The following is a 23,545-nucleotide window of genomic DNA, read 5'->3' as shown; positions in this document are numbered from 1 at the left end:
AACCTGGCTACAACAGATCCTTGACCACCACACCTCCCTTATGGATGGGATGGGGACAGGCCTAACTGACTGGTTCTCTAGCTTTTTCTCTTAGATACCAAAAGATACTAAGTCTATTTTACTAGGTCTACTCTGCCCCATTCTGACTACCCTGTTCATCATTGCCCTTTACTTCTCTGTTGCTCTTCCACCTTTGCAACTATGCAACAAAAACCCATAAGATAGAATGGCAAAAAATAAAAAGTCTCCATTCTAAAGATCCCCATTCATTGCCCGCTTTCAGCAGGAAGTAGCTTGGAGATGTCGTCACCCTCTTTTCATAGAAATGAAGGCTAGAAATTGACAGTGGAGAAATGTAACGGGTTCAGTTGATGATTTGAGTATATTCCTTGTGACTTTAAAAGCTCATTTCTTTTTCCCAACCTTCTTTTCCCTGACTTTCTCCCTGATCTTCTTTTCCCTAACCTTGTCCACCTTGATCTTCTCCTTCCTGATCTATTTTCCCTTATCTCATTTATCTGCATCACCTCTTTAAAAATCTCCTGTTCCCTATAATGGGCAGAATCACAGGCTGTAGGACAGGAGTTCCCTGTGTTTCCCCTTTGCTTGCAAAGCAATAAAACATTTTCTTTTTCTTACAACAACAACAATTAAAAAAAAAACTTAGTGATCCTATAGTACATCAAGACAAAAAGGTTATAAGAAGGATTAGTATCCATAGTACATAAGGTATTCCTGTGGGTAAGTAATAAAAAGACAGACAAGGAAATAGAAAATAGACAAATGACTCACTGTGATACTTTCCCAAGAGAGGGATTGACCAATAAACATGAAAAGATGATCAACTACATTAATAATTGGGCAAATAAAAGTAAAATTAAGAAATTCTTCTGTACTGGATTAGCAAAGATTGCCTGGCAGTACAAAGCCTTGGTGAAGAGATGGTGAATTGGGAACTCTCTGATACTTCTGGTGGAAGTTTGAATTGGTAGAATTGTTTTGGAGGATAATTTTGCAGTACTGAATAAATTTGAGCATGTGCATACCCCTGTGACCTATCAGTTGAATTTCTAAGAATATTTCCAATAGAAGAAAATCTTATTCATATTTCTGAGATACACATAAGAGTACATTATGCAGCATTGTAATCCATAGTAACAAAAATGGAAATGATACAAATATTCATCAGTATATTGTTTAAATTAATTGCGAATTACTCACTAAGTAGGATATCATAGAGAGTTAGTGAACTATGTTTGTACTCATTAATGAGTGAATCTTAAGAACATAATATTAAGCAAAGGAAAGCAAGTGACAGAAAATACAGTATGATTCTGTTTAAAAAAATTCAAAATGGGCAAAACCAAAATATATTATTTAAGAATGCATAAATGGTACACAGAAAAGCAGTGTTTGTCACAAAGTTTTGAGTATTATTTATCTCTTGTCTTTGTGATTAGAGACTGTTGTGTGGGAAGATTTTAAATTATTGTCAATATTTTACTTCTGGACTGTGGTGTTGACTTTCACAGATGTCTGCCTTTTTTTCAACTACATGTATGTATGTGTGCATACACAGATATATATATTATATATATGTGTGTGTGTGTGTATGTATGTATATATATATATTTCATCATCAACCAAAAGGGGAAATGCTCAGGAATAAAACAAAAAATACAAAGTAAGCCTTAATATCACACTAAGAAAGAGCCATAGTTGCTCAATGGATTGTTGAAGTACTTAAAGAATTTAGAAAAGAGTTTGTTTTAGGAAAATATGACAAAGCATGGAGAAAGAAAGGATTGTTCAGAAATTTCCTTTGTTCTACTAGAATGATTTTTCCATTTAAAAATGCGTGTTTTTGTAGTAATAAAAAAATTATTCCCAAGGTAAATAATTTAAATTTTTATCACATATTGAGAGCACATACCTAACTTTGTATTGTGATTATTTGTTGTGTGACTTCAGGCAAATTAGTAACCTCTTTGTGCCTTAGGTTCTTTTACTGCTAAATGAGGATAGTAATAGTATTTATGCTATGAAGAGATTAAATGAGATTAGTATGTGAAGGTCTTAGAACAATGTGTTCAATAGAAAGTGATTAAAAATTTTAGGTGCTTTTATTACAGTGGTAATCTGAGCAAATTTCATGTTCTAGTGAAATATATGAGCTCCTTAGAACATCAGTGTTTTGATAATCAAGAGTTGTAGGGATTTTCTGTGCTTCTAAATGCATGTGATACAACATTTCTAAATTTTGCTCATATTTTAAAATTTCCTTTGTACTTTGTGGATGTCAGTTTAATGGCTAGATACTGTGGGTCTAATTTCAGAACTGAGCTCTGTTTGGGTCTCTCTGGACTTAACTTTGACAAATGCATTTCAGATTTTTCCTTTGAGAAAAGACTACATGAACCCCTTAGAAAAGATCATCGAGATAGTCTTGTTTATGTATATTTTTAAAAACTCTGCAAAAAGTTTTGACCTAAATTCTACACTATTAAATTTATTTGAGATTAATTTTATAGATGAAAGGAAGTTATTATAGCAAGTTTTGTATGACTGGTATAAAGAAAATATTCCAATATTCAGAAAAATTCTGAAACTCTATCTCTAATTCTTAATGAAATTAATTTTATTTAGGTTGTTATTTACAGAAATTTTGAATTAAAGGAAATGCTTGACTTTTCTTCCTCACTGATAATTGTATGAGAATTCTTAACGACCTCCATGAAGATATGATAAGCTTAAATCTAGTAATTCATTTTGGATTACCATATATACAGATTACTATATAAATAGAAAATATAGCATATAAATTATAGTGATATATTAAAAGTAATTGTATATTTTTTATTTTTATTTTTTTGTGGTACTAGGGATTGAACCTAGAGTACCGCTGAGCTACATCCCCAGCCCTTTTTATTTTTTATTTTGAGACAGACTCTCACTGAGTTTTCCAGGGTGACCTTGAATTTGGGATCCTCGTGGCCTAGCCTCTGGTGTAGCTGGGATTACAGGCATGTGCCACCATGTGTAGCAAAAGTAATCATAAATTTGGATTTTTTTTTTTTCTCCTGTGGTACAGCTGGGAACATCTCCACTTCATCTTGCAGCACAATATGGGCATTATTCTACCACAGAGGTACTACTGCGAGCTGGTGTAAGTAGGGATGCCAGAACCAAAGTGGACCGAACACCATTACACATGGCAGCTTCTGAGGGCCATGCCAGCATAGTAGAGGTTTTGCTTAAGGTATGTCTTCTTTTTTTGGTCTTTGCTATTGAAACTTCTTATGAGTTTATAAGAAGGAGGAGGGAGCTAATTTTATTGAATGCCTACTTAGTGTTTTACCTGTGGTGATTCTCTCTCTTTTTTTTTTTTTTTGGTGTATAAGCCCATCAAATGAAAATTAAATTTTTCTTTTGTGAGGGGAAAACTTTCTCTAGGTATATTCTTAGTTAAGTCAAACAATTGAAAGTCCTTAGGGTAAGGGACAACAACAAGTTTGTCAATATAGTCCAAATGCCTATGGAAGGGAACATTAGGCTTGGATGATTAACAAATTGATAGGTAATATAAATGGGGATTTACCTTTAATTATCTAGATGCAAAAATGTGTTGTAGAAAATTTTGCAACATTATTCTTTTTTACATGGGATGCGTATCAGGGATTGAACTCGGGCACTTGACCACGAAACCACAGCCCCAGTCCTATTTTGTATTTTATTTAGAGACCGGGTCTCACTGAGTTGCTAAGTGCCTCGTCATTGCTGAGTCAGGCTTTGAACTTGTGATCCTCCTGCCTCAGCCTCCCAAGCCAATGGGATTATAGGCATGTGCCGTCACACCTGGCAATAGTCCTTATTCTTGGTCTTTTTTATTCTGGTCTTTAGATGAACCTATCCAAAAGAAATACAATGTAAGCCATGTATGCAAATTACATGTAATTCTAGATATACTTGTATCTACATTCAAAAAGTAAAAATGAATATTATTTTTGATCCAAAATATTCAAAACATTATAATTTCAACATGAACTGATCTGAAAATTATTGAGATAATTTACATTCTGTTTCTTTGGTACTAAGTCTTTGAATTCCAGTGCTTATTTTACACATATAACATATCTCTATTCTGATAAGCTGTATTATAACCACCTGTGTTTACTGGTGATTATACTGGATAACTAGATAGCTCCCTTCTAATTGCTTGTGTTGTGCTGGTTTTGAAAGCAAAGGGTGATTTTGTGTAAATGAGGAACTAGGGGATCAATTCTAATACAACATTAAAAAGAGTTTGGAGAAGTGCTCATAGTTTTCCTTCACTTCTTATGCCATTCCTGTCCCTTCATGCCTGTAGTTGAGTAACTAAAAGAATAATTGCCTCATTTCAAGAAATGAGAAGGAAAATAGTAGGAAGATCAGCATGAAAGAAGAATGATAAAGGGAGAGATAAAGGGTAATTGCTAGAAAGCATGTTTAACACAGAAAATCAACTATGGTATTTGTTCTTGCTTCAAAGCATAGTGACTAGTATTATCATGTCGGGAATTTTTGTTTTCCATGTTTTAGCAATCTCTCATTTTGAAATATTTTTTTGTAGCATGGTGCTGACGTTAATGCAAAGGACATGTTAAAAATGACAGCTCTGCATTGGGCCACAGAACACAATCATCAAGAGGTGGTGGAACTTTTAATCAAATATGGTGCTGATGTACACACGCAAAGTAAATTTTGTAAAACTGCATTTGATATTTCAATAGACAATGGAAATGAAGATTTAGCAGAAATATTACAGGTAACTTGGATTTTAATTTTTAAGAAAGCAAACAAAAGGAAGCTGTTCAGGTAGATGGATCTCTATGTTGTAGATTACTTAAAGCTTGTAGCTTTTTATTTTGGACTCAGTTATTTTGGACAGTCTTTTTTCTTTCATTTCCTCTTAGTTCAATACTGTTCATTTTCCCGATGGTAAGACCACACAGTCTTTTTATGTAATAGAAAATTAGATAAGGTGATTACTTTTCTGTGTTTTCAAGTTTCTGAATTACCCTCTAGGTAGCTTATTTTATTAATTATTCTTGCTGAAAAACCAAATGGATTTTCAAAGTCTGTTTTAAATTATTTTATAAAAATTAAAAAATAAATAGCAACTGTAATGACATCCTTTGAGTAAGTGATGCTGTCTTTATCATTCAGATTTGTTTCTTTTATTTTCACTGTCCTCAAAAAAAATTGTTTGTGGGGCTGGGGATGTGGCTCAAGCTGTAGCACGCTCGCCTGGCATGTGTGCCGGGTTAAATCCTCAGCACCACAAACAAAGATGTTGTGTCCGCCGAAAACTAAAAAATAAATATTAAAAAAATTCTCTCTCTCTCTCTCTTTCTCACTCTCTCTTTAAAAAAAAAAATTGTTTGTGGAAATGGGTATATTTGGCTTTTCTAGTAACCAACATGACTTCTTTTTTCTTCAGCTAGACAACATTGATATATTATTTTCTTTGTTTACTGCCTCTTCTTGTCTATCTTCTTGTTCCTCCCAGTGGAACTGTCGTCTCTGACTTCATTTAACTACCATGAGTTACTTGAAAGCTGTTTTATGTTCAGGAAAATGAATTTTACCATGCCTTTTTCATTCCTTTGTATCTAAGAGTGCAGTTTGAGGGTTGGAGTTGAAGATTGGGAACAATTTGAATAATTCTTATTTCCACACCTATAGAGCAACAGGATATCTTTCAATCTCCTGTTTTCCTGTGCTCTATAAAAGCTTTCAGATACCCATTTCTCCTCTAATAGAATTGTTCTGCTTTACTCAACAGGGGATTAAAATATATAAATTCATATCTATGTTTTAATACTACACTCTTGGTGTTCCAATGATCAAACCATTTCCATTTGTATTATGTTTCTTCTTAGAGAATGCGCCTATAAAATCATATTTGTATTACATTGAGAATCTGTACCAAATATTCTGACTATAATTCTGAAAGCACTGTGGTGATTTTTTCCCCTAGATTGCTATGCAGAACCAAATCAACACAAACCCAGAGAGTCCTGACACTGTGACGATACATGCTGCAACACCACAGTTTATCATTGGACCTGGAGGGGTGGTGAACCTAACAGGTCTGGTATCTTCAGAAAATTCATCCAAGGCAACAGGTATTGAGATGCATATAGGATAGCTGTTGGGATTTTATGCATTAGTAGGTATCCATCCTTTTAAGCAAGGACTGTTGAAGAATAAGGGTAAGATTATATCAGCCATCTTGGTTTCTTTGGTATTAGCCATAAACATTTTTCTGAAACAAAACAATCTAAAGAAAGGTAATATTACAAAATGTACTATAATATTACCTTTCAAAAACTAATGCCTCCAAACATCATTTAAGAGTTGAATAAAACAGTATGAGAAATATACATTGGTTTAAATTCCTTGAAAATTCAAATCTATTTTCTGTTTTCTCATAGATGAAACGGGTGTGTCTGCTGTTCAGTTTGGAAACTCCTCTACATCAGTATTAGCTACGTTAGCTGCCTTAGCTGAAGCCTCTGCTCCGTTATCCAATTCGTCAGAAACTCCAGGTTAGAAAAGCAAGCCAGATATGTACAATAAAAGGTGCAGATTCAAATACTTACAAAGGCTGGGAAGGTAACATGAAAGACAAAACTAGGCAGGGTGGAGATTATGCCCAGTTAAAAAGTGGGGCCAGGCAGGGGCATGTACTACTCAGCTCTAGCTGATTATAGACATGTCTTCTATGTTTCCAGATTCTGTTTTTTCATGGGAAGCTGAAAATGTGAACTTCAAAAGAATATTAAAATTTGACAACTAATTAAAATTAAAAAACAAACTTGTATGCTTTACAGAAAGCATGTCTATTTACCCAAGTTGGCCTTTGTTTTATCAATTGGTGACTTTTTTTAAGTAAATAAATGTATATGAACTTACTATTTTTTCATATATTTAATTTTTGTCAGTTCTTTTAGAATGCTACAAAGATCTTAATGTCTGACAGAACTAGGAGATAGTATATAAAAATTACTATTAAAGGGTTTCCTGTTAAATGAGGACGTGCAGTGTTGGTGAATAGCTGGTTCAGATAAGGTTTGCCTCATACTTACTTAAAATATTTCTTACTGTAATTATTGTGTAAGTTATTTTTAACTAGGAAATTTTTAAAACTCCAAAAAATAGTCTTTTTATGGTAGTTCAAGCCATTGGGTTTGGATTAATGTTTATAAAAGTAAAGAATAATTTATTGTCATTTTTTAAATTAGTGTTTTTTAAAAGTTTAATAATAACAGTAGCAAGTCATTGACTGCTTACCCTGTGCAAGGGCACCACTATAAATTTTTTACCTATGATTTCACTGGATCCTCACTGAAAAGCTTTAAGGTAAATAATATTGGATTTTTTTTTTTAACTTGGAAGAAAAATAATTCCTACCCTTTTCTTTTTTTCCTTTCTTTTTTCAACTAATTAGTAATTCTCCAGCTTCTTACATCACATAAAGTTTGAATCTAAGTCTTTTTATCTGGGAGTCTAGATTTTTCTGAATTGTTTTTGGCCATTAACAGTTATATATGCATCATCATGTTTGCATATTGCTTTTATAATGAATGTATGTCTGGCTCTTTTTAGCACCTTTGAAAATACAGAAACTGTCAAAGAAAGTTGATTTCTGAACGAGGCACAAAGGTCAACATGTGTGAGGCATTGGGCTCAATCCCTGGCACCTGAGAGAAGAAAGATAAAAAGAAAAAACCTATTTTATTGGTGGCTTCTCTTTGGTTAAACTTGAAAATATTGTTAATTAAAATGCATATACCTTGCCAGGTGTGATGGCGCATGCCTGTAATCATGGTGGCTTGGGAGACTGAGACAGAAGGTCACAAGTTCAAAGCCAACCTCGGCAACTCAGAGAGGCACTTAGCAATTCAGCGAGATCCTGTCTCTAAATAAAATACAAAATAGGGCTGGGGCTATAGCTTAGGGGTTGAGTACCTCTGAGATTAATCTCTGGTACAAAAAAAAAAAAAAACCCAAAACAAAAAATGCTGGGGATATATGTGGCACAGTGGTTGAGCACCCCTGGGTTCAATACTTAGTACCAAAAAAAAAAAAAAAGCATATACCTGAAATTCAATAGCTTTTCTTAAAAGTCAGCTAGAAGTTCTGACATTTAGATTTTTAGCTCCTTAAATTGGTTATACTAACCTTTTTAACTTCTCCTATCTTTGAAAATTTTTATGGTCTAGTCTGACAGAATTTCAGTTGACTTTTATTGCATGTGACCTTACAATCTTCTATGAGCATAATAACTTTTCATTTCAATGCTATATCATAATAGAATCCTTTTGAAGAGATTTTTAAGAGCTTGAATTAAGTAAAAGTTCAGTTAAATATATTGCCACCCAGTACTTATGCCACAGTTGCGCTGAAGAATATATCTTCTTACTCAGTTGGTACCTGCTCAGGCAGTGATAAATCTGCCACAAATTTTTTTTTTTTTTTTTTTCATTTTGGCTATTTGGTTTCTTTACCCAACAATCATTACTTTCATTTTGATTTTAGAAATATGTATTTTTCAAGAGCATCTTAGGATCTGCAAAATGTATTAGAAGCGTCTTCATTTTACATATGATGAAATAGATTTGTGAAGGTTGAATAGTTTTTCCTAAGGTCATGTGGCTACTAAGTGATGAACAGAGGCTTGTGGTCAAAGTCTGACAAATTCACAAGTTGTGTGTCTTTGACCACTATATAGTTTATTTTTTCCTTCTTTTTGGTACCAGGGATTAAATGCATGTGTGCTTAACCACTGAACCACATCCCCAGCCCTTTTTTATATTTATATTTTATTAGAGACAGGGTCTAGTTGAGTTGCTTAGGACCTCCCTCAATTGCTGAGGCTGGGTTTGAACTCATGATCCTTCTGCCTTAGCCTCCCAAATCGCTGGGATTACAGGCATGCGGCACCCTGCCTGGCTGTCAGTGTACTCTTTCTTATACGTTTCTTTGGGTGATCTGTGGACTGGTCTCTTTTGGAATGTTTGCAATAGAAATAAGTACTTGTGTGGTTATCATTTTGTCTCATATCAAGCAAAAATGATCACTATTCCTACTTTTACTTCAAAGATGTATCTGTAACTTTTTCTGGTAATAGTTTATTGAACTAAGTGTTCTGTTCCTGTCATGCCTTTTTAAAATGATTGTGGACCAAAATATAGTGTAAGAACTATGCTTACACTAGTTGTTACTTCATATGTGTGTGTAAGCCTTGCACTTCCATGACTACAGTAGGACCATTTTTGGCATATAAAACAAATTTTAATGTTAGTCCAGTGAGAATCTCATGAAGTCTATTAAAATGCTTTTGTTGCACAACTAAATGATGGTGCTATCTTCTTGATTTTATAAACAAATAGAATTGCAGTTTGTCAAGGCTTGATGATTGGAATATCTCACTGGATTACTGTTGTTCAGAGGGAACAGCTGGAGTTGGGAAGAGTTTGTAGAGGGGTGGGTGTTGAGTTGCTGGCCTAAAGAATGGATAGGAACACATTCCAAGCCATACTACTTTGGAAGTTATTTCATTTTGAAAGCCATTCCCAAAATGAAGAGACAGAAGAATAAAAGCTGCTTGGGGATTGCAGGCACATTTTTCCCTTAGGAAAATGGAGTACAGTCTTCATAAACAGAGGCAATCACGTTTTCTTGTCTTTCTGCCATAGGTTACAGGCTACTCTGGTGAGTCATGGAGTCTTCCTAAAGGATTAAGTAGAAATTAGGGAAAAGTTGAGGGAAGAACATATCAGGAGGAGAGAGACGTGAAATTTTTGAGACAGAAAGAGCTTATATTTTCAAGGAGACCCAGAGTCCAATGCAACTGAACCCAGTGAGAGGGAGAATAACATAGGGGTTGAAAGTAAGATTATAGAGAACTTTAAAAGTGATCATTTTGGCAGGCATAGAAGACTCTGGAAGGGCGTTTAGTTAGGAGTCTAATGCAATCAATTAGGAACAACATATAATGGCAGCATGAGCGAGGATTTGACAAGGAGATAAGAAGTGGATAGATTTGAGAGTTATTTAGGTGTAGAATTAGAAACTGTAGTTGCCTAAGATGTAGGTCTTGCAGGATGTGGTAGTGTGTGCCTGTAATCTCAATGACTCGAGACTATCCTGTCTCAAAATTTTAAAAAAGGCTGGAGAAGTAGCTCCATGATAAAGCACCCGCTGGGTTCCATCCCCAGTACTAAGGGCTGGGAGGAGGAAGGTAGGTCTTATCTTTGCCATGTAAATATCAGGTTCTTTTAAAACACCATTTCATGAAACCCCTGTTTTATACTTCTAGCAGTCCTTATCATTCCTATATTAAATAGAAATCTATGATCACTCTTCTTTTTGTCTTCAGAGCAACTTCTGCTAATTGCTTGTAAGATGGTATTTCAAAGGTGTTGTAATACGTCAGGTAGAGGCTGTAAGTTCCTTCCTTTCTCCCTAATGGTGTAGTTTAACAGGTACCTACCTGTTAACATATTGGTTTTTGGTCTGTTCCTAACATAGGGTAATAAAACTGAATTGACTTTAGAGGCATAAGTACCTGGGCCTCATGAGGTATTTTTTGTTTTTAATTTCAGGTTTGATTGCAAGCATAATACCTTTGAATGTTATTTTTTCTTCAATGAAGTTTTTATTTTATTGTTTAAATATTACAAATAGAATTTTCAGTCTTTTACAAAGATAATTTTCTTCCCTGCCTTATTTTAGTTTTATGGCATTATAATTCAAAAGTCATGTTGAATAAGAGATCCCAACTATTTTCAAAGGGTGCTGTAGGTTATCTAGCTCTTTTTAAATATTAGAGCTTGACTTCAGAATTAGATCAACCAATATTTATGAAATAGCAGTTACTTTTTATCCAAGGTTTTTGTATTTTGGAAAAATATATATGTGCACATACATATTATATAAAATCCTTTTTAGAATTTTTAGGCTTTCTCTTTTATTCTTACATGTTTCAACATTTTATTGTTGAGTTATTCTTAAGGTTGGGGGAGGGTGCTTTGTCTTCTTCCATAATTAGTTTCCTTTTAATTTTTTCTTAAATACCTTACCATTGCACAACTTGAAAAGAAAGCTTTTTAGATGAAAGACAAGAACTCTTACTTTAATGACAGTCATTGTAAATAGTGCAATGATGAAAGTTGAGATGTATCTTGATTGCGTGTGATCTCAGAAATTTCTTATGATTATGCTTTAAAATATTACTACTTATATTTAGTATTCAACCAGTGAACATTTCTTTTTCATATGGATATTTTTTTTAAAAAATCAAAGCAATAGTTAATGCATTTGAAAGCCTTAATAGTTGTCCTATTGAATATTTTTTTACTTAGTGCCCGGTATTTTATTTTGTAACTATCTTCCTGAAATTTCCTTAAGTGCTTCATGATAAAATTTGATTATAGTTTAAAGCAAACAAAAATAATGAAAGCACTCAAAACAAAGGTTGTTTGCATTTTGAGTGTTCTATGGTTTGTGTTGTGATTCTTGATTATCAAATAATGCTGTGACAAGGTGGAAGCCAGGTCTGTTGCCACAAGTTTGTCTTCTTGAAAACTAGGATCCTGGCATTTATCTTGCCTAAAAAAAAAAAGCATTCCATATATTCATATATTTGTGGTCTTTCTCTCTGAAATAAACCCAGAATCATTTTTATCCATGATGTTCTGCTGTGAGTTGGTAGCAACTCAAGAGCAAATGTTATATCTGGACAGTAGCTTGATTTGGGTAGAGAAAGCTTTTATTAAATTGCACTTTGTGTAAGTGTTGCCTTGAATAATAGGTTTTTAAAAATGTTATTTAGAGGGGCCGAGGTTGTAGCTCAGTGGTAGAGTACTTGCAGTGCAAGGCACTGAGTTCGATCCTATTACTTCCTATTTTCCTTTCTTACCCTGGCCCCCATTTGTTTGTTTGTTTGTTTCTTTTTTTAAAATATTTTTAGTTGTAGATGGACACTGTGCTTTTATTTTATTCATTTATTTTTATATGGTGCTGAGGATCAAATCCAGTGCCTCACATGTGCTAGGCAAGCGTTCTACCACTGAGCTACAACCCCAGCCCCCCCATTTGTTTCTTAATAGATAGATGCAGGTCAAACACTTTCAGAAGAACACAGTGATATTTTGTAACCTCTTATTGCATCATATCATGAGGCACATAATATCAGGCAGACTTGATAATGGCATTTGGTAACTGCCAGGTCTTTAAAGATACTCTTTCCCCTTTGCAACCAATATTAGTCTTTGGTGAAATACTTTGAGAATATTTAAATATCCTGTTGTCCCCAAACATTTCACCAGTGCTTTTATCACTCACTAGTGATCTTTGCTTGAATCAATTATTATATTAAAGTGATTTTTTTCAAATTTGTCATTCTTCGATAGATATCTTCTATCAAGATCTTTGACTCCCCCCCTCCTTTTTTTTTACAAGCTATATGTATTTTTTTAACATTGATATTTTAGTTGTAGGTAGACACAATACCTTTATTTTTATGTGGTGCTGAAGATCGAACCCAATGCCTTACACGTACCCCTGAGCCACAATCCTAGCCCTACAAAATATTATTATATAGAGATTTTTAAAAATTCATTATGAATAATCCATTCACTATTATTATTCCTTTTGATGCTCCTTTATTGAAATATAACATGTATATTGGAAAGTCCATAGATAATAAATGTCCAATTTGATGAATTATCACAAAATAATCGTTTCTGCATAATGCTTCCTCAATTCCTAAATAGAAGGCAGACAGTGTATTTAGTCTCATATCTGTTTTACATAACTCAGTTTTGTTTTTATCAAATTCATCCATGTTTTGCATATAGACATTTTAGTTATTATGTAGTATTCCAATGTATGACTCTACCACAGTTTATTTACTGTCAATGAATATGTAGATTATTTCTAGTTTTTACTATTTTAAAAAAGCTGCTATGAGGGCTGGGGTTGTGGCTCAGTGGTAGAGTGCTTGCCTAGTATGTGCAAGGCACTGGTTTCGATTCACAGAACCACATTAAAAAAATTGAAGATATTGTGTCCATCTACAGCTAAAAAAAACCAAAATTATGAATTTTCCCGTTTCATGTCTTTTGGGGTCAGTAGTTGAATATAGGATTGCTTGTAGAAAAGGATTTTGGCAGTATTAACTTGTGATTTCTTTACTCAGGCAGAGCCAGAAGTGCTGTTTTTAGTTGCCAGAATCCTTTGAGCCTCTCAAATTACTAAGAGCATATTTTGGGATTTTATTTATGTTAATCTTCAATACTGTTTTGTTTACTATCATATAGTACCAGATCTGTATGCTGCTTATTATCAAAGCAATCCTTGCTCACTCAATCAAAAAAGGGAATACTATTTATTCTGTATATCAACTCATATATGTAAATATGAATGGAATATAACCAATTTGAATTATGGAATTTTATTGAGTAGACAGAACCTTTGTCATGATTTTAGAAGATTTTATACATTTTGTACCTGAAAAAGAAGAGAAACTGTTTATTTAAACACACTCATGAAGGTAGTTGAAAGCCAAGTGTAGTAGTACATACCTATAATCCCAGCAACTCAGAGACTGAAGCAGGAGAATCCCAAGTTTGAAGCCTGCCTGGGCAACTTAGTGAGAGCCTGTCTCAAAATAAAAAGAAAAGAAACTATTATTTTAAATTGCAGCACTTGTAATCCAGCCATTTACATTGAGTTTAAAAACTATAAAAGTTGTCCTGCATAAGAAAGAAGCAGAGAAAGCAAAAGTAGCAGAAGAAGCAAAACTAAATGTCTATTCATACTGCTAGATATGTTCACTAATTTTTACTTTACTTTTTTCCCCCCCCAGTAGTGGCCACAGAAGAAGTGGTTACTGCAGAATCTGTGGATGGTGCAATTCAGCAAGTAGTTAGTTCAGGGGGTCAACAAGTCATCACAATAGTCACAGATGGAATTCAGCTTGGAAATTTGCACTCCATTCCAACCAGTGGAATAGGTCAGCCCATCATTGTGACCATGCCAGATGGACAGCAAGGTTAGTAGTGGACATTTACTTAAAGTTTGTGTTTATTTTTAATTTTCAGGAAATTGTGATATATTATAACAGACATGATTGCCTAGTATTTATTTATTTAGGTTAATATTAAAATTAACTTACTTTTTCAGAGTATGCATCAGGTGGAAAGAAATTGGCTCCAAAGTATTCTGGTTGGAAAATGGGCTTAAATATCAACACAGACAGTACAGAAAATAATTCAAAGCAGCACTGGACAATAAATTCGCAGGCCATTTTATACAATTGGAATATCATGTGAACTTTTAAAAATACCACATAAGGAAAACTACTGAAAAACAAGTCCCTATAGTAGGAATATAGTGACAACTTTTAGAAACTTTATTGTGAGTCCCCTCTCCCCTTTTTTTCTCCTTGAAAACCACAAAGAGTAACAAGATAGATGAAACAAAAGCCTCAGCTACATTTTTAGTGAAACTGAAAGGCTGAGAAAACCTCAAATTCCCACATTTTAAGTTTTGTTCATTGTTCAAAACATATAGGACCCTTGCAGCCAGGACAAGAGGACCCACATGAAAACCCACAATGGTTTATCAAGGAAAGAGTAGGATTGAGCTCAGAAATCACCAATAAATATACACTCCGATAAGAATAGAGCCTCAGCATGAATAGGGACTGTACATACATGGCTAAATTAGAATAAGGAATGAATACTGAGGAGTCAGAGAGAAAAGGTGCAGAAAGAGTCTATCTGATCAAGCATACCCTTCAGTGCCAAAGAAGTATGTACACACAAAACCTTTAAGGAAATGACCAGAATTGTAAAGACTGTGCCTCTTCATGGGCAGTGAAGGAAATGGTGGGGGGCAAGGCTAGAGATAGAACTTCTAAGTTGGGTTTTGTTTTGAGTTAACAGAGGAGCTGTGGCACTAAAGAGAGACCAGATTTCAAGAAAAAATTTTGTTGCTATAGCCAAAGAAGAGGAAACTCTTGACCTATGAAGCTTGGGAGCTTTTCTCTCCCGCTCTATAGACATCCGTTGACAGCTGGTCCAAGGTTTGGATTAAGCCCAAATGCTTCCACAAAAGCTTTGAAGAACTAATTATTTCAAAAAGAGGAAAATTTCCAAATATTTGTATAAAGCAGATATAAAATTGTCTCCAAAACCTGACATTTACAGACTAACCATTGATGAACAAATAAAGGGAAAATCCATGCTTTTCAAAGTGAAGGTTCATTATCGTAAAACTTTCAATTCTTCCTGAGTTAATTTATAGTTGTAATATGTCATGAAAAATGGACTGTTAGTTTGATAGGACTGTTACAAAACAGACTGGGTGACTTAAACAGTGGAAATTTATTTTCTCTCAGTTCTGGGAGCTAGAAATCCAGCATCAAAGTGTTGTCCAGTCTGGTTTATTCTCAGGCCTCTTTCCTTGGCTTGTAGATGGCTGCCTTCTGGCTATATTTTTTCACTTAATTGACTTCAGTTTTTGTGTGTTATATGTGCCTAATTTTCTTTTCTAATGAGGACACCAATAATATTAGACTAGGATCCACCCATAAGTTCTCATTTTACTTCAATCTCTTTAAAGGCCTTATCTCCAAATACAGTCACATTTAGTGTTCCTGTAGGTTAGGTCTTTAACATGAATTGGAGTTGGGGGAGGAGTTCACAATTCAGCCCATAGCAAAAATCAACAGGTTTTTTCCCCCTATAATTATGCAAATGAATTTTAAAATTTATGTTGACAGGGAGAGGGGGAAAGAAGAATAAGGAAAACTCTGGGGGGGAAAAGCACACTGAGAAGACCTTACTAAATAATTAAATAAAAATTTAAAGCCTCCCTAATTTAAAAATGTATAGATAACATGAATATGTAGAGTATATAGACAGTCCAGTGAAACAAATACAAATTCTTAGTTCATCATGAGTGATAAATAAAACGATAAATAAATAAAGTGATAAATGTAATATGATAGAAAGAACATTCTTTTCTTCTCAGTATTTCTAGTGTTTTAAATTTTATTGTTCTCAAATAGTAATTTTGCCATTTTCTAATTTCTGTTTACATTTATAAGTGAAAGGGAATTTTTAATGGTTTGACAAAAATTTAGGAAAAAATCATAGAGCAAACTGTAATTTTCCCCATTCATCAATAAAATTGTTTTGCAAGATTTTTACTTGTGTGGTCCTGTAGTGCTGTGTCAAGCAATGACAGCTTTTCTAATATTTACATTTATATAAAGAGCTACAAAGAAATGGCGACAAAATCCAATTGGAAAATAAAGTTTATAAACTGTATTCATAATGGTGTATCCATATGATGAAATATTATGCAGCTGAAAAAAGGAAGCTCTGTGTATTAATGTAAGATACTGTAAATGTAGGGAGTGAAAGAAGATAATGTAGAACAACATATTGTATATATGTTTGAATGTAGGCATTGTATGTATGCTACTCATATATTTTCATGTTTATTTTTATATAAATTAATATAGGAATAATACACAAGAAAGTAATGGATGGGATTATGTTAGTGGGATGGGTATGAAACCTTACAAAATAAACTGGTTAAATATTGTTTTGAGTTTTGCGACATATTAATAAATTATCTATAAAAGTTTTTAAGTAGATAATTTAATAAGTAGATTTCAGTTAAAAAAAAAATAAGAAAGCAAAAAAGACAAGTACAGACCTCTTCATAAAAGCAAATCAGTATGTTGAAATTATTGTTTTGGAATATACTTAGGTGAGTAGCATCAACTGTGTCAAGACTAGTTTTATTAATTCTAAACCTCTCTGAGAGAATGAAGTAATGTGTACACCTTTTCATTTTAGTGTTAACAGTACCAGCAACAGACATTGCTGAAGAAACTGTTATAAGTGAAGAACCACCAGCTAAGAGACAATGTATCGAAATAATTGAAAACCGGGTGGAATCTGCAGAAATAGAAGTAAGGAGTCTTTTACCCGGTGTGTTTTGCGGCAGTCATCCAAAATAAATTCAATTTATTTTTCTTTATTATTATTATTTTGTCTTATATATTTATTATTGACCATGTTGTTTTTTATACAGAATGAAAGTGCATAGTGTTATCACTTTGTTTAATTTTTTTTGTCTTATACATATAGTAAGCCCTCAATAAATAAATATTGAATGAATGAATGAGTGAGTAAAGCATTTGTTTGTAACAGAGTCTGTCATCCTGATAACATTGGGACGTCTTTGGTTCTTGCATTCCATCCTTTATTTTCTGTTAAACTTATACCATTCTCACAAGTCATTAAAGGAAAATGTCACTATATACTGACTAAAAATTCTTTTTCTTTCAAAAATGAAATGCAAATGCTTAATTGGGCTAGGGGGCTATTTTAAAAAAAGGATGATGTTTGTTGGATGGGTTGTTTTTAAAAGCAATAAATAACTTTTTATTTCACCATTAAGATCTTGAAGGAAATTAATTTAGATTGTTGATAGAATTCAACTTCTTTTTTCCCTCTCTCAAACTAATTTGAAAGTGTAAACCAGTTTGTAGGTGTAACCAAACCACAGCTACCTCAGTTTTTTCTTTGCACGACTATTAATAAAATTATGTTCCTTGAACTTACGAATAAAAAACAAGTTATTCTTGAGAGTTACTTTGAAAGAGAAACTGTAGTGTAATCAACATTGAACATGAAATCAGAGAATCTGGATTTGAATATTGTCTCTTGATCTGTCAACTTTTAGGCAAGTTGTCTTTCTTGGTCTCAGTTTTATTTTCTCCCAAATTGGAATTTAGAATAATAATATCTCATTTTAGGGTTTTAATGAGAATTTTAAAAGTCAACATACTCTTATATATGTATTGGTAGTATCTGATATGTGTATAGTAAACTTGATGAGCATTTAGTAATTCTTTTAAAAGATTCTTGTTATCAGAAAAAGGAGATTTTTTAAAATACACTTCTCACATATATCTTTTATTGTTGTTATATTTTTTATGGTACTAGGAATTGAACCCAGGGGTGCTCTACATTTCCAGCTCCTTTTTATTTTTAGATAGGGTCTAAGTTACTAAACTTAAAATCCTGCTGTCTCAGCTTCTTAAGTAGCTGGGGATACAGGTGTATGCCACTACTCCTGGTCTCATATTCATTTAAATATCAGGCTGTACATCTTTGACCTTAATTACAAATAATATATGATTGAGTTAAAAAGAATTTGATGATTTAATCAGAATATCTGATAAAATGATGACTTTAATTGTTAAGTGTGGGTGGTTTTATTGCTTCAAAATTCAAAGTGCTATGCATATTGAATGTCTTATTCACAAGCTAACAATTTATTCCATTGAACATATCAGCTATACTTATTATTTAATACTTTCCTGATTTGTCAGATCATCTTTTTCATGCATATAAGGTAAAAATATTTGTTATGAACTTTAATAAAGTATTTTTAAATTACTTGAATTTTTATTAGATGAAGTTTATTCAATTCCATAAGTTATGTTTTAAAACAATGAGTGTGCAGCCTGTACCTTTATGTACAAGTCAGCGAACATTACTGTTTCCCTCAGAAGTTCATCCTGATTCCTCTCTTATAATTTTTCAGAGATTAGGGAGAATGATTGCAAATAATAGGAAATTAGGAATTGAGGTATTAATACTAGGACCAAGGAAAGAGAACTTATGGTGATAGAGTTTTCGCTTGAATAAAGAAGAGTATTTTTTGTTTGTTTTGTTTTATTTTTAATAGAACTTTCTGGTAATGGAAATCTTATTTTTTGTCACTGGAAATATCCAAGCCAAGGCTACATGACTTCTTAAGGGCTATTACACAGAAACTTTGACATATACAGTGAGTATAGGTAGTAGAGGTGGGCTAGAGTTAAGAATGAAGAGATGGCCTCCAGTGTTTATATCAAAACAGGTAATCACTTTTCTATAATACATAAAGTCATTCTTTTGAATTCATATTCTAGCATATATTCTAGCAGACTTTTACACTGATTTCTTAAGTAACAACTTGGTTGTAATCCAAAGAGTTTCTGTTAAGCAATGATTCTCAACTGGAGCAATTTTAACTCCAGGGGACATTTGGTGGTGTCTGGAGACATTTTTGGTTATGATTAGTGGCATACAACTGGCATTTAGTGGATAGAGACTGGCTTGACACTTTGAAATGCACAGGGCTGCATTTTGATTTATGTGGTCTAAAAATATTCATAATGATGAAATTTAAAAACTTGTAAAGGAATTAAAAGATTAACATATAGAATCTGATGTGTGGGTTTTATGTCTCGTGTCCATAATTTCCAGAGTGACTGTCTATAACAAAGGTGCCAAGAATTTTATGTTTACAAGCTTTCCATCCAACAATGAAAAGGTTTCTCCAGTAATCTCTGGGAAAATTAGTTCAAATTGTAGAAATTTTATTTTAAATTTTTTGACTTTTACATCTGCATTGTAAAAACATAAAGGAATGAAATGAGTTTGTATTTTGGAAGGGAAAATAGAAGACACTGAATTCCAATAGTGTATGTAACTGTTACTACCTCTTGATAATATTACTCTATTGAAGATATTTTTGAAGGAAGTGTACTATTTACAGTTTTCTTCCATAAATAAGAAACAATATCCTGATCTGAACTGAAATTAACTCTTGTATACATGGGAGGGAGTTAATGTAATTAATTAGTACATTAGGTTTTCTCTTTTTTTTTTTTTTTTTTTTTAGGTTTTCTCTTATTACTTACATAGTTGTGTGAATTCAGGAAAGACCTTTGCTCTTTCTTTGTCACAAAGATTAGAGAAAAGTAAGTTTAATAATGAATTTTGTTTGTTTATTTTTGAGGTTGGCATATGTTTTTCTTCTAGTAGACTTTTTTTTTTTTTTTTTTTTTTTTAATGGTATTAGGCAGCTAACCCAGGGCTTTTTTCATGTTAGCACTCTACCACTGAACTACATCTCCAACCCTGTTATTTTTAATGAAATATTTGTGTCTTTTAACCAGGGGTGGATCAGGATCCTAGTGCTCTTTTAAAAATTGACCTCTGTAAGGTCAATGTTTATTATAATTTTTTCCAATCTGTTTTTCTTTTATTAACAGATCTTTCTTGATCTGTTAAAATTTTAAATTTTCTGTAGTTGTATTTCTTCTTGATAGTTTGTTTCTCCAGGACCAAAGAAGACCAAGTAAAAGGACCAGATTGAAATTTTTTGACTTTATGAGCCGGTCTCTGTTACAGCTGCTCAGTTCTGCCATTATAGTGAGAAAGCAGCCATGGACAATTTGGAAATGAGTAGGTGTGGATGTATGTCAAGAATAGTTTGTTAATTAAAAACAAGATAATATTTGTTATAATTGAACCAGGGCAGCAAGAAAATTGAAGTCTAGTTTTTCTTTAAAAACTGGTCTAGTTTTTCTTTTAAAAAATTTTTTTTTCTAATGTTTAGGATTTTTTTTTTTTAAATAAGGGTCTGGAATCAAATTTAGGTTTAGATTTTATTTAGTTTTAAATTATATATATATATATATATATATATATATATATATATATATATATATATATATATAGATATGCATATATATACATATTTTTATTGGAGATTGAACCTATGGATACTCTACCAGTGAGCTACATCCTCAGTCCTTTTTATTTTTGATTTTGAGACAGGTTCTCACTGAGTTGCTTAGGGTCTCACTAATTTTTTGAGGCTGGCCTTGAACTTGTGATCCTTCTGCTTCAGCCTACTGAGTTGCTGGGATTGCAGGTCTGCTCCCCCATATCCAGTTATTTTGTAATTTATTTATTATCTTTATTTATTTATTTTTTAAATTTATTTTTTAGTTGTAGTTGGACACAATGCCTTTATTTTATTTATTTTTATGTGGTGCTGGGGATCGAACCCAGGGCCTTGCGCATGCTAGGCAAGCACTCTACCACTGAGCCACAACTCCAGCCCTGTAATTTATTTTTTATTTGTTCTTTTTAGATATACATGACAGTAGAGTGTATTTTGATATGTTATACATACATGGAGTATAACTTCCCATTTTTGTGGTTATACATGATGTAGAGTTACACTGGTTATTTTATAATTTTTTGATTGTATGATCTTGGTCAAGTTATTTAACATTTTAAGGCTTGGTTTTCCTATCACTAAAAATGGAAAAACAATAGGACCTGCAATGTAAGATTATTGTAAGGAGGACTCTTGCAAAAGTGAGCATATAGTAAATGCTTACTTAAATGTTAATTTACTTAATTAAATGTTTATTATCTTTCTAAAATTCATATTTAAGTATGGTAGAAGATAAATCACTATAGTGATATTTTTGGTTTTATAGTAGCAAAATGTAAATTGAAATATTAGAAAATTATATATTTAAAATGATAAAAAGTGTTTGAGATCATTGCTGTTAACTAAAGCAGAATTAAAGAATCCTGTTTGAAAATAAACCAAGCTCAAATCTTTTTTCTTTTGGTACCAGGGATTGAACTCAGGGACACTTAACCACTGGGCTCTATCCCCGGCCCCTTTTATTTTTTACTCTAAGACACGATCTCACTAAGTTGCTGAGGGCCTCACTAAGTTGCTGAGGCTGGTCTTGAACCTGGAATCCTTCTGCCTCAGCCTCCTGAGTTGCTGGGATTACAGGTGTGCATTTGGCATTCAATTTTTTTTCTTGTCCTATCATTCCATTATTTATTTATTACATTAGCAATAAATGTAATAGTAACTTATTGCTTTGGTTTTAAGTTGTGGCTTAGATAAATATATTCCTTATTGCCACCCAGATGTTGATTATTATCAGGATTTTTTTTCTTTAAATTCTTCAATGTTGAGATGTTGACAGAAAAATCTTTTGTTTTTTGTTTTGTTTTGTGCTGGGGATTGAATCTAGGTCCTGGCACATGTAAAGCATTGTTATTGTTTGTCACTGAGTTGTAACTCCAATCCCTAGAAAAACACTTCAGTATTACATATTTGGAGACTAAATTTTGTTTACTTTAAAATGTCAGAATCATTTTCATTGTAGTTTTATTGCAAAGGATTAAAGCCATTTGTTTGGCATTTCTATTTAAATATAAATCTCAAATGTCAGTCTCTTGCCACTGTTAATGTTTCAAACAACCAACTGTTTGCATTAAGGAACTGTCTTGCATGTGATGTATATTCAGTAAATGTTTGACAAATAAGCAGGAAAGCAAAGACTCTTTTTGTAAAATAGAAAGTGATGTTTTCCACTTTTCAGAGATTATTATTTGCTTTGAAAAGTGAGGTAGCAGAAAGATTCTTTTCCTAGGAACTAAGTAAAAAGGGAAAACACCATAAAAATTTATAATGTTAATCATACTTTCAGTATATTCAAAGAATAGTGTTAATGAGCATTGTTTTTCAGATTTTACAGATCTGGTCAAAAAAATGCAGTGTAAAAGAAGTCTTTTGTTTGGCCTGGTAGACAGAAGGGAGCTTTCATTTTATTTATATTAAAATATATTCTACTTTTTGGGGATGGGGTTCGTAGTAAAGCACTTGCCTAGCATGTGTGAGGCCCTGAAGTTGATCCCCAGCATGAAAACATAAAATATGTATATATGCATGCACATGCAAAAACAAATATGAATGTGAATATACATATTCTACTTATAATAGGATTAAAGTATTGTCATTTTTGGACTGTTTTACCTCACTCAGTTTATTTGCATCTTCTGCAATAATAGTGAATCTCTTGCTGAGTCTAAATATTAATAAATAGATAATAATAAAAGATACTTTAGGTTTAATGAGATATAATATTTCCTACTAAACTGGGGCAGATTTTTATCTATATTCTAAGTTTTGGCTGCGAAAGGACTTTCTTGCTTAACATACGTAAAGGTTTTGTTGTTGTTGTTGTTGTTTTGTTTTAAAAAGAAACTTAGGCATAGCACATGAGGTCCTCTGAGGTGCAGTTGAGACTCCTTGCTTTCTGTGCTCTGAACACATGTAAATTTCTAAAATACTTTTGCATGATTGAGAGTGTTCCTTCCAGAGAGGTGATATCTAGCTCCTGAGGCAGCAGTACACAAGCCGACTCACCCTCTACCCCTATCCATTGGTATGCTCAAAATCCTTCATCATGTGCTGGGGTACTAGTTTTCATAATTTACCTGAGGCTCGGCTCTTGGGTATTTGGCTTGTTCCTATGCTGTCATTCATCTTTGCTGAAGTTATGGTTAGAAAGGGGTAAGAAGAGGGTAGCTAGGGTATAAAGAAGCATCAGGGTAGGGCCTGGTTAGTGGTTAAGAATCATTCTTTTATTATACTTGAACACTTGGTGTAATTAGAAGATTTGGAGACCACTTATATAATCAGTCACTCCCATTTCTGGCCGGCCCATGGAAAAAATAAATGTTGGATCTAACTTCATTCTCAGTGTAGGAAAGGAGGCAGGATCATAGGAAGGCAGGTGGATTGTATATGA

At 33.1% G+C, this 23,545-nt stretch overlaps 1 protein-coding gene across 8 annotated transcripts in view; it reads left to right on the top strand.

Annotated features, from left to right (window-relative positions):
• The window catches only part of Gabpb1 (GA binding protein transcription factor subunit beta 1), a 61,135-nt gene that overhangs the window by 34,827 nt on the left and 2,763 nt on the right, over positions 1 to 23,545 (top strand). For 2 of the 8 annotated variants that reach the window (XM_027924956.3, XM_071608239.1), the window contains exons 3-8: positions 3,092 to 3,259; positions 4,610 to 4,804; positions 6,020 to 6,167; positions 6,477 to 6,590; positions 13,919 to 14,104; positions 16,926 to 17,041. In XM_027924956.3, the coding sequence (XP_027780757.1) occupies positions 3,092 to 3,259; positions 4,610 to 4,804; positions 6,020 to 6,167; positions 6,477 to 6,590; positions 13,919 to 14,104; positions 16,926 to 17,041 (927 nt within the window). Of the gene's footprint in view, positions 1 to 3,091; positions 3,260 to 4,609; positions 4,805 to 6,019; positions 6,168 to 6,476; positions 6,591 to 13,918; positions 14,105 to 16,925; positions 17,061 to 23,545 lie in introns of all 8 variants that reach the window. The other 6 variants (XM_071608242.1, XM_071608241.1, XM_071608240.1 and 3 more) reach the window with 6 other exon arrangements.

This window comes from Marmota flaviventris, chromosome 2, assembly GCF_047511675.1.
Source record: "Marmota flaviventris isolate mMarFla1 chromosome 2, mMarFla1.hap1, whole genome shotgun sequence".
In the NCBI taxonomy this organism is placed as follows: Eukaryota; Metazoa; Chordata; class Mammalia; order Rodentia; family Sciuridae; genus Marmota; species Marmota flaviventris.
This window is presented reverse-complemented; position numbering and strand designations above follow the sequence as displayed.